The sequence below is a fragment of the Mus pahari genome, chromosome 19, assembly GCF_900095145.1.
Source record: "Mus pahari chromosome 19, PAHARI_EIJ_v1.1, whole genome shotgun sequence".
Lineage (NCBI taxonomy): Eukaryota > Metazoa > Chordata > Mammalia > Rodentia > Muridae > Mus > Mus pahari.
The window spans coordinates 41,122,585-41,133,558 of NC_034608.1; the positions used below are offsets into that span (position 1 = coordinate 41,122,585).

Below are 10,974 nucleotides of genomic sequence, written 5' to 3' on the forward strand. Positions count from 1 at the left end.
AGAGAGAGAGAGAGAGAGAGAGAGAGAGAGAGAGAGAGAGAGAGAGACGTTTTAATTTTAAAGGTCTTCAAAAAATAAAAAGAACGCTTTCTCATGTTTTTTATCCCAACTTGTAGAAAGGTCACCTCACCCTGATAAAAACCCTTTCTATCTGATCCTCACCTAAATCACCTATGGGATGGAAAGTATTACAGTCCGATTCTCCACAGCAAGCCAGCTTTCTCTCCCTCAGTCCTCTGCCTCAAGCAAAGCTAACAAAGAAAAGGCTCTCTCTCTCACCTGTGAGAACACAGATCCCGCCAAACACAAGACAGTGTGGTCCCCACAGCCCCCGTGGCCTGGTCAGGAAGAAGTCATTTAGATAGCCAATCACCTTGTGCCTGCCATTTCACACTTTCGGAGGGTGACTTCAGGAAAGAATTTAGAGACTAGCCTGGCCGGCAAGCCCTGATTCCTCTGTGCCTCTGTTTCCCCATTGTCACCTGAGATGGAGCTCACGAGAATCAGCAGATTGCAAACCTTCCTCAGAAACAGAGCCCATGGCGGTGTCCTTATAGACAGTGTAGTCCCAAGCCTCAGCCGGACTGCCCTGCTTAGGACAGGGCGGCTCACAGGAGAGAGACACCTCACCCAGGACACAGCCAGACGGACTACGCAAGAGACCAAGAAAGGCTGTCTGGCAGAAACAGGAACCACAGTTCTTCAGTGGAATGCCCCCTGACCCTCACACCCCTGCAACCCCCAGAGCTGTTCCACGGCCCATTCCCTAAGCAAGACGTTTCCCACCCCGTGATCTCAAGGCCAGAGATTTGCATTCCCCCAGAGAACAACGATTGCTCAGTCTCCCCACTTGCCCTGTCCTGGAGGAGGAAGGGAAGCAGCTGTATCTTACCTCAAAGCGTCACATCCATACCGACAGGGGCAGCTTGGGACTGTGACCTCTGAGCCTCTCTCTCTTTCTCTCTCTCTCTCTCTCTCTCTCTCTCTCTCTCTCTCTCTCTCTCTCTCTCTCTCTCTTCCGCAGGAGCCTCCAGTCCCTATCTCCAGGCACCCACGTTTTCTTAGGTACTGGACTTGGGTAAGCAAATGGAGCCTGTGATCAGGCACAGGGCGCCTAGAGCTAATTCTTTCACACACACACATGAGCACACACACATGCACCCACACACACACACACACACACACACACACACGGACTGGCTGATTTACAGTCAATCTTTCAAAGTGCAATTTGTCTAGGAGAAGCCAATGTGAGGCCCATGTGGGCTCCAACCAATGGCGACACAGCGCTTGCAGCTCAGCCAGTCTCAGGTCTGTATTCTAATGGGCCATATCTTTATCAAGGAAATGTCCCCTCTCTGAACTTAAAACTTCTGATGGAGGGTCCCCAGACTCAGAGGCAGAGAAAACCGGGTGCTCTGAGTATGGAAAACACCCCTCCTTAGGTCTAGCGGGCAGAGAGGGAAAGCGGAAGGCCGCCCACCTTCTCTGGACACCTGACTTGCCAGAGGGCTGACGTAGGTGCCCCATCTCTGAGGAAGGGCCGAGCCAGAGGGCAGTCTGAAGCTCAGGGTAGGATGGGGGGCTCTGATTCTCCAAACCTGTCATGAGATCCTGGGCCACCATTTGAAGTGCTGGCCTTTAAGGGCTCCTCGACCACCGATTCGCTGACCTGGAGACCATGGAGTCCAACCTGCAGGGGACCTTCCTCCTGAACAACACACAGCTGGCCCAGTTCTCAGAAATGAAGGCTCCCATGTGCCAGTACTCGGTGCAGAACTCCTTCTACAAGCTCAGCCCTCCGGGACTTGGCCCCCAGCTGGCGGCTGGGACACCCCATGGAATCACTGACATACTGAGCAGACCGGTTGCCACTCCGAACAGCAGCCTCCTCTCTGGCTACCCCCACGTGGCAGGCTTTGGTGGACTCAGCTCTCAGGGCGTCTACTATGGCCCCCAGGTGGGGAGCTTTTCCAAGGCTGGGAATGAGTACCCGACCCGGACCCGGAACTGCTGGGCAGACACAGGCCAGGACTGGAGAGGCAGCGCTCGGCCATGCAGCAACAGTGAGTATAGGGCCTACACCCCCAGTCCAGCCTGTCCTGGGGAGAAGGCAGGAGGTGGGGGTCTTTTAAAGGTTGGACTGCACAGCGTCCTACCTCACCTCAGCCGCTGTTACACAGCCCTGCCCGATTCCTGGTCCCTTTTGTCAGCTCACAGCTCCTCCCTCCTCCCTACTTCCACCTAGCACAGGTATCTGGACCCACAGTCACTTCTTGCCCTTCAAGGGACCTTGGGTTCTCCAGGCCCCACGAACACAGCCCATCATCCCACCCTGTGCAGCACACAGCTTAGTTCACTTCTGCCCGGAGTCACAGCGCCCCTTCACACAGAGGGGCACAGTGCTACCCTGGTGAAGAAAACTTAATGAATTTAGTATTGGATCCCTAAGAGCCCAATGTTACATAGCATTGTCCCAAAACCCACTGGGGTCCCATCCAGGGCCCATCACCCACCTTCCTGTCCCCTTCCCACCCTGTTCATGTCAGTAATGGCAGAACCAGAGCGCTAAGATGACCTTGGCCCTGACTGCTGGGTGGGAGGGGGCTTACCCTACCCATCCCTGAGACTGAGAACTGGAGTAGAGGGGGTGGGTATTATGCCAATCAGGGATCCAGGAAGTGCCACTAAAGCTCCTGGTGAGATAAACACATGTCAAACACAGAGGCAGAGCCCCCTCTCCTTCTGTTTAACCTCTATCTCCCACACTGCATAAGGGATTTGGAACCAACGATGGAAACCCTCAAAACTCTTGTCCTCCATGTCTGTGCCTGAATGACAGTCACCTTCCTCACTCATCTCTCGGGACCTATTATACCATCTAGTTTGGGGTAGTATAAGCTCATGCTGTTTCTCCCACACCTCCACCCTACACTCCCCCATCCTGGCTCACCCCTCCATCTTGAATGCATACACACACTAGAAAATAGCCAGGAAAACCAGTGGTCGGTTTAACACAAGAAGAAAGAGAAATATCTTTTAGGATAGTGGTTCTCCACCTGTGGGTCGTGACCCCTTTGGGGATTGAGTGACCCTTTTCTCGGGGGGTGGGGGAAGGGATGGTCACATATCAGATATTCTGCATGTCAGATATTTCCAATTCATAACAGTAGCAAATTCACAGTTAGGAAGTAGCAACAAAATAATTTTATGGTGGGGGGGTCACCACAACATGAGAAACTGTGTTAAAGGGTCATGGCATTAGGAAGATTGAGAACCACTGTATTAGGAGGTCCTTTTCCTCTTCCGGGCTGAAGTCCCCTGCCTATGACATGAGAGCAGAGCACATGAGTTTCTGGGGAACCCAGAAAACGGGCTTCCAGGCTGGCTGCTAGAAATGCAGCACGGGGAGGGGACTTGGAGCCAGGAGTCTTCACTTCTATGCTTTTTCAATGGGCCTGGGAAGCCGGGGCTCAGAGAAAGGAAGTGGGGAGGAATGCAGAGGCCCTGGAGGTCTGGTTGCCAGCTGGAAGCTATCACCCATGCCTTGGTATATGCATGCACACACACCAGAAAATAACCAAGAAAGCCCGGCGGTCAGTTTAACACGAAAGGACAGAGAACTGAAGACGCTCATCCTAATTTTAGGACAGTAGCTCTCAACCTGTGAGTCTTGACCCCTCCGGGGACCCAACACCACATCTTGGTGAAAAGAAGAGCATCCTTGTCTTGGTGTCTTAGCACAGAAAAGAAATTCCCATGCATCCCCTGGGTTAAGCAGCATCAGTGGATTATGGGAAAACTAGGAAAGGCACAAGGCCCAGTTAGTTCTAAGGCCTCGCTGTCTCTACAGCCGGTGCAGCTGCCCTCCAGGGGCCCTGCCCACCCAGACTGGTAGAGGTCATGGTGACTGTTACTGTGAATGCCAGAAGTGCTGTTTGGCTGACAGGTGTCACCGCATTCCTGGACCTCAGTGGCTTCTCAGTAGGAGAACACATCCCTGTGGAAGATTCAGGACAGGCTGGCCCCCCTCCAGGCAAGGTCCTGTCAGGTATCCACTCACCTTGCTAACCATACTTTCTTCCCTCCCCGCAGCTCCAGACCCCCTGAGTGACACTATCCACAAGAAAAAGCACACCCGCCCTACCTTCACAGGCCACCAGATCTTTGCTCTGGAGAAAACCTTTGAGCAGACCAAGTACTTGGCTGGCCCGGAGCGGGCGAGGCTGGCTTATTCCCTGGGCATGACGGAGTCACAGGTCAAGGTGAGTCTGTGCAGAAGGAAATTGCTGGCAGCCTAGTACCTGCTAGGGCAGGAGGCCACTGGGTGAGAAGGAGGCATGACTGCCCATCTTACTATAGAGATTATAATAATTACTAATCACGCCACACACACACACACCATGACAGCCATCTCTACCTAGCCCCCTCTGAGAGCCTGTAAGCCGTACCGCCATTAAGTCTCACCTTTTCTTGAAGTTAACACTGTGACCCATTTTACAGATGAAGAGACAGTGCCAGTTAATCAAGTCTGGTATTTGGGGGGGGGGGGTCGTCTGGCCTGCAAGCACAGAGCTGAGATTTGAACGGAGATCTGTGGGACAGTCACCAGCTTTAAAATGTCCCAATCTTTAAAATGAAGATAATACACCCCCTGTTCCCACCCATGCAGAGGAGGGTGGTAGAGATCAGCCACAGACTCCCTGAACACCTCAGCTGGTGGCAGCCTCCCTACTTCCACCTCTTCAAGGTCCAGGGACAAGGGTTCCCATTGCCACCCTAGTCTGTCCACACTTTGGATGGGCACACGGGAGAAGAAAGCCATGGGACAATCTCAGAACTGCCACCTCGCTGCCACCATGAAGAAATGAAGACGTCTGAACAGATGGGGGGGGCGGGGGCGGGGGTTTCTGGGACAAATGCTACCTCAGCAGATAGTCACAGCCAGGAGAGAAGGCTGTGGTGTGGAGGTGGAAGGAGCGTAGGCCCGAACGACACGTTTCTTTGCCTCTTTAGGGCACCAGGATCTTCAGCCATCTTAGTGTACATGTTATTTTTCTTGGGGCCAATTATTCATGAGGTTCCTGGAGATGTGTAAGGTTAAGAGAGGGGCGGCTATATTCATTCATTCTGTTATTGCGTTTCTTGCCGGAGGTGGAATGGAGGGCCAGGGCTCTACCTTACACTGTCCTGAGTCCCAGGGACAATTCTAACCTGTGGCATTTCGGAGGCTTTGGTTCAGATGTCTAGACTGCACCCGAAGCAAGGAGGAAGCTGCAGCTCAGAGAGGGTTGTTGTAGCACAGGAAAGGGCTGTGGCACGCTTTTATCTAACTTTATTCTACTTTCCCCCCTGCGGGTAATGCAAGTGTCAGGATGCTGCACAGTGCAGTGGTGCATGGTCGGTACTTGACTCTAGGGTAGCGAGGCGGCAGTAATGGAGCCCGTCCCGGCACTCCGGTTGCTCTTTGCAGGTGTGGTTCCAGAACCGCCGGACCAAGTGGAGGAAGAAGAGCGCCCTGGAGCCCTCGTCCTCCACGTCCCGGGCCCCGGGCGGTGCGAGCGGGGACCGCGCGGCCTCGGAGAACGAGGACGATGAGTACAACAAGCCGCTGGACCCGGACTCGGACGACGAGAAGATCCGCCTGCTGCTGCGCAAGCACCGGGCCGCCTTCTCCGTGCTCAGCCTGGGCGCGCACAGCGTGTGACCCCGGGCCAGCCACGCCGACCAGCCTTCCCCTCCCCTTTCCTTGCAGCCCGCTGTGGGCAGGGGCCAGAGAAGAGGAGTTGGGGGGGAGGGGGGGAAAGACGAAGGAAGAAGAAAGAAGAGGAGGAAGAGGAGGAGGAGGAGGAGGAGGAGGAGGAAGCGAGAGGGAAGGAAGGGAAGGAGGAGAGAGGGATGGTGAGTGCCCCGAGGGAGGAGACGGTGCACCTCTCTGTCTTTCCTCCCCTCTGGGCCCCTTGCCCTGTCAGCCCTGCTCTGAAGTGAGCAGGCTTATTTTTTGCAGCAGGGAACCTGGCTACGCGGAGCGCTCCAGAGGCGCTGTTTTCCCCTCTAAGGACCAGCTGGTTAGGAAGTCACACAAAGTACTGCACCCAGTCGTAGGCTGGGACTGCAAAGCAGAAGAAGGAGCCTGAGGTCCAGATGTGCTTCCGAATGACCCAACCGCTGGGGGGCGGGTCCTGAAAACAGGAACTCCTCTAACCGTGAGTTTCAGGACCCTGTGGCCCCCAACTGCACTTTACTGTCAACGCAGATCCCGCTGTACCAAGGAAGACTGGGAAAGAGATGAGGGGATGCCAGGCAGAGGGGAAACAGACGAGGTTTTGTTTTCTCTGGGAGGTAACAAGGCAACCCAGGGCATCCATCAGAGTTGGGGAGCATCTCAGCAGGACGGAGAGAAGGGCTCTGAACCACACTCCTCCAATAGGGACACCAGACTGGGCGAACCCCAGGCAGGACAAGGGGTTGGGAGTGCTGCTGGACACCCAGGCTTTTAAAACAAAACTAGAATAAAGATGAAAAATCCCAGAAACCTTCCCCGCGGCTTCTGCGCTTTTCTAAAGGGAACAGTAGCAATGTTCTCTCACGTCATGGAGGTATCAGTCGGTCTGGAAAGATGGCTCCGCGGGTAAGATCACTTGCTGCTCTTATGGAAGACTGGGAGCTGGGTTCGCAGTTACAGGCTGCTCACAACGGCCTGTTAACTCCAGCTATAGGTGATCCGACGCCCTCTTCTGGCCTCCTCAGGTACTGCATGCATGCTCACAGACAACATGCACTCGGTGAATAATAAAAATAAATTCTTTGTAAAATAAATAAATAAGTCTAAAAAAAAGAAGAAGCAAAAGAAGTAGTATCTTCAGTTACCTCCTTTTCTTCCACATCCCGGGTGTTTTAGGGTTAAGGGGAAGGGTCCTGTTGCTCACCGCCGTCACAACTTCTTCCCTGACAGGCACCTCAGGATCTAATGGGTGAGCACAGATTGTGGCCACAGCTCTCGAGTGTGTCATTCCTATTAGAAGGACCTGGGTCGTGTGCCCGGTGATGGGTTTCAGATTAGGAGTCCAAGCACGCTGAGGAGCACTGTTCTTTTAAGCACAGGACGTATTTGGAGAGTTATTAACACCCTAGGAAGACAACACAGTGAGAACCCTGGATAGACTAATAGAGGGATAGACTAATAGATAGAGGGCTCATGTTAGTGGTTCTCAACCTGTGGGTCTCAACTCTCTTGTGTGTGGGGTGTCAGACAACCCTTTCACAGGGGTCACCTAAGACTATCAGAAAACAGAGATTTGAGTTACGATTCACAACCATAGCAAAGTTACAGTTATGAAGTAGTAGCAATGAAAATGATTTTTGTGGTTGGGAGTTCACCACAAGACGAGGCTCTGTATTTAAGGGGCACAGCATTAGGAAGGTTGAGACCCAGTGTCCCATGCCACAGAGTTGATAAGTGGTTTGTGCTTACGGGCAGGTTGTCCCTGATTCCCGGACAACGGTTGGGGGGATGGAGTGAGGTTTAGCTCTTTAGTTGATGTATGTTCGTCATACCAAATGCACCAACCTGTAGCCTCTGACAGCTGAGGGTGTTTATAATCATCTTAGGGGGATCCAGACTCACGATCAGCTGTGCTGGGGTGCCAGCCACGTCTTCTGCCACAGCGGGGAGGGCAAAATGGCTGAAGAGTCTTAGCTCCAACCTAGCACTCAGGTGAGGCCAGGTGAGGCTAGGTTAGCTGCCTGCGGTGTCTTGCCAGGTTCAGAATGGCCGTACCTGGACGGCAACGATCCAAACCTGAGACAAATGCTGAGCTTCCATTCCTGGAACCTCAGGGTTGATCCTGGAATTCCATAACCCACCCTCCTAAGTGGCATGGGACAGGGAGGCCAGTGGACGGAGCTGTGCCGCTCTCTGCACCCTTGGGTGAGCTGCTCCAACTTCTGTGACTCAGTTTACTCATCTGAATGGGCCTTTAATCCTAGCACTCAAGAGGAAGAGACAGGTGCGGCCTGGTTTACTTAACAGTTCTAGGCTAGCCAGGCCTCCATCAAAAAGAGGGGCAAACGCTGAGATTCCACATCCGGAAGACAGTGAAACCACGTCAAAGAAAAAAGAAAAAGAGAAAAGAAAAAAAAAAATGAATGTAGCTGGCAGATCCCAACAGGAAATACCATTCTCAAACATTGAGAGCCTTGCTTCCGACACATGTCTCCCGCAAGACTGCTGGGTAGAAACTTAGCTCCCACAGGACTAAAGAGTGAAGCCTTTGGGGAGGTGGTCTGCCCTGGAAAATTCCACCCTCATGCACTAGGCTGGCGACCCTTAAAAGGAGTTCAACTCTTTTGGGTCCTTCTGTCTCTTCGAAGTGAGGACACAGTTCGAGTTACCATCTTAAAAGCAGAAGAAGTGAGTCACTGAATTGGGTGGTACCTTAGACTTAGTCTCCAAGTACTGGCTCTCGGGCATTGGGGTATAGCAGGATGGATGTGTGAAAGACACAGGCCAGTGTGTGGCTCCCCACTTTGGCAAGTGGTCGCCGGAGCGTTGGGACCAAGTCCGTTCATTTCTCTTTAAGGCTGGTGCCCTGACTATAGCTTGAGGCTGGAAGAGTAATTCTGTGAGATGGACGGGATCCAGTGACCTGTGCTCTGAGTCCAGAAGGGCACGGGCACTTAAAACCACACACCCTACTCTTCCTCTTCCGGTTCACACTAGTGATCAAGGCTGAGACACATAGCTACTGGCTCCTTTATGTGCCCAAACCCCCAAGGGCCAGCTGCTGCCTGGGGGCGGGGGTGGGGTGCGCAGGGGTGCAGGATCATGTCACTGAAAAATCTCTTGGAACTCTGGACTACAGCACCAACCGCAGCTTGCAGGGGCACCATCCTGGACAGGGTGCTTTTATGGAAAGCATGTGCCAGTAGGAGACGCTCCCTACCATTTCCCCCTTCCACATTTGGAGTCCACAGGGTCACACCACTCGCCTGGCCCCCTCGCAGGCTTCTGTGTCTGTGCACGTGACTCCAGGCTTCACGCAGCATCAACGGGGTGCAACAGGGCTTCCCACTTGCTCCCTGAAATGCCGTGGCGTGGACGTGGCGGTCTAGGGTGAAGACTCCAGCACCAGCAGCAGAGGATGCTTGCATGGGTTCGGTATCCTTCAGCCAGTCGCCTTCCAGCTGCCGCGGATGGCTGGCATTGGTATCTGCCAGATGAAGGTGCTGAGGCAGAAATGTGGGCCGCCATACTCCGGGCACATGAGCTCATGTTCATCCTGCTCTCTGAATGTCGTGCTCATGTCCCACTGCATTGCTGGTGACCTCCCGCTGGTACACTCCCAGAGCGTTTGTTAGATATTTGCGATGTACCCTGTGCTTCCCTTATCTTATACCTCACAATCAGAGATCCTCAGGGCCAGGTGATTCTTCACACCTCCTTTATGACTTATTGGTAGCGAGCAGCCTCCTGCTCAACCCAGGCTGACTCTGGAGCTCCCAATTTTAACTACAACACACAAATAATAATACAATACAATAAATAGATAAGAATAAATAATAAATAAAATTAAAAACACAATAATAAAAAATATAGGAGGGGCTGGTGAGATGGCTCAGTGGGTAAGAGCACCCGATTGCTCTTCCAAAGGTCCGGAGTTCAAATCCCAGCAACCACATGGTGGCTCATAACCATCCGTAACAAGATCTGACGCCCTCTTCTGGAGTGTCTGAAGACAGTTACAGTGTACTTACATATATAATAAATAAATAAATCTTTAAAAAATATATAGGAAAAAAAGAAAATTTAGATTAAAAAAAAAAACTTTAAGAATGATGAGGTAGTGGAGAGCTATTATCCCAGCCCTTGAGAGGCTGAGGCAGGAGAGTATGCGCTTGAGACCAGCCTAAATTTTGACTCCCGTTCCATCTCTGTCAGGATCGAGGTGCTTGCATTCTCCAGATGAGAAATTCAGAAGTAACTTTTCTGTGGAGAGTAAGAACATAAGAACACTTGTGTACAAAGTAAAGAAGAAACCAATTGCATGACTACCTTTGTGTAATAAAATGTTATCTAAAGGGGCTGGTGAGATGGTTCAGTGGGTAAGAGCACCCCACTGCTCTTCCAAAGGTCCAGAGTTCAAATCCCAGCAACCACATGGTGGCTCATAGCTATCCGTAACAAGATCTGACGCCCTCTTCTGGAGTGTCTGAAGATAGCTAGTGTACTTACATATAATAAATAAATAAATCTAAAAAAAAAAATGTTATCTAAAGTTTAAAAAAAAAAAAAAAAAAAGGAACATGCCAAGCTATAGGGTGAACTCTTGTATAAAACAAAAAAATTAGAGATTAAAAAAAAAAAAAAAAACAGTTGATGAAAAATCAGGGCTGGGACAGCTCTGTGCTGGAGGACGCGCTTAGCATTCTGCCCTGGGCTCTGTCTTCAGCATCAAAACCAGGTAAATAAAGCAAGATTGAACGACTAACAACACTGCAGGATGGAGAGGACCACCTGAACATATATGTGTGTGCCTGTGTGTGTACATGTGTGTGCATGTGAGTATGTATGTGTGCATGTGTATGTATCTGTATGTGTGTGCATGTGCATACACGCATTTGTATATGTATGTGTGTTTGTGTGCATGAGTGTGTGTGTGTATGTGCCTGGCTCTGCAGTTGGAACTGCTGACATCATCCAGGAACGACCTACCCAGCCTCAAAGATGCTCTGAATCTCAAAGAAGACACGCTCTGAGAACTATGAGGACGGAAGGGAATTCCAGGTCTCAGTGCCCTGAGGCATGTCTTAAAGTGCCGGAAGGACCCAACAGATGCTAGAAGCAGAGGCATAAAGTACTGACTAAGCTCACAGTTGATCCTCGCAAAACCAAGGCTTGTTAGAAGTGTTCAATAAGCTCATGTCACTCACTGCCCGTGGACTGTCATGCCATAAGGAGTAGCCTCTGGGTCT

At 51.7% G+C, this 10,974-nt stretch overlaps 1 protein-coding gene across 1 annotated transcript; it reads left to right on the top strand.

Moving 5' to 3' along the window:
• The first annotated feature begins 1,366 nt into the window (after positions 1 to 1,366).
• Nkx6-3 (NK6 homeobox 3) lies at positions 1,367 to 6,850 on the top strand. The gene is made up of 3 exons (XM_021219801.1): positions 1,367 to 2,066; positions 4,096 to 4,265; positions 5,474 to 6,850. The coding sequence occupies exons 1-3, from the start codon at positions 1,682 to 1,684 to the stop codon at positions 5,705 to 5,707; spliced, it is 789 nt and encodes a 262-aa protein (XP_021075460.1). The 5' UTR covers positions 1,367 to 1,681; the 3' UTR covers positions 5,708 to 6,850.
• Positions 6,851 to 10,974: the final 4,124 nt, after the last annotated feature.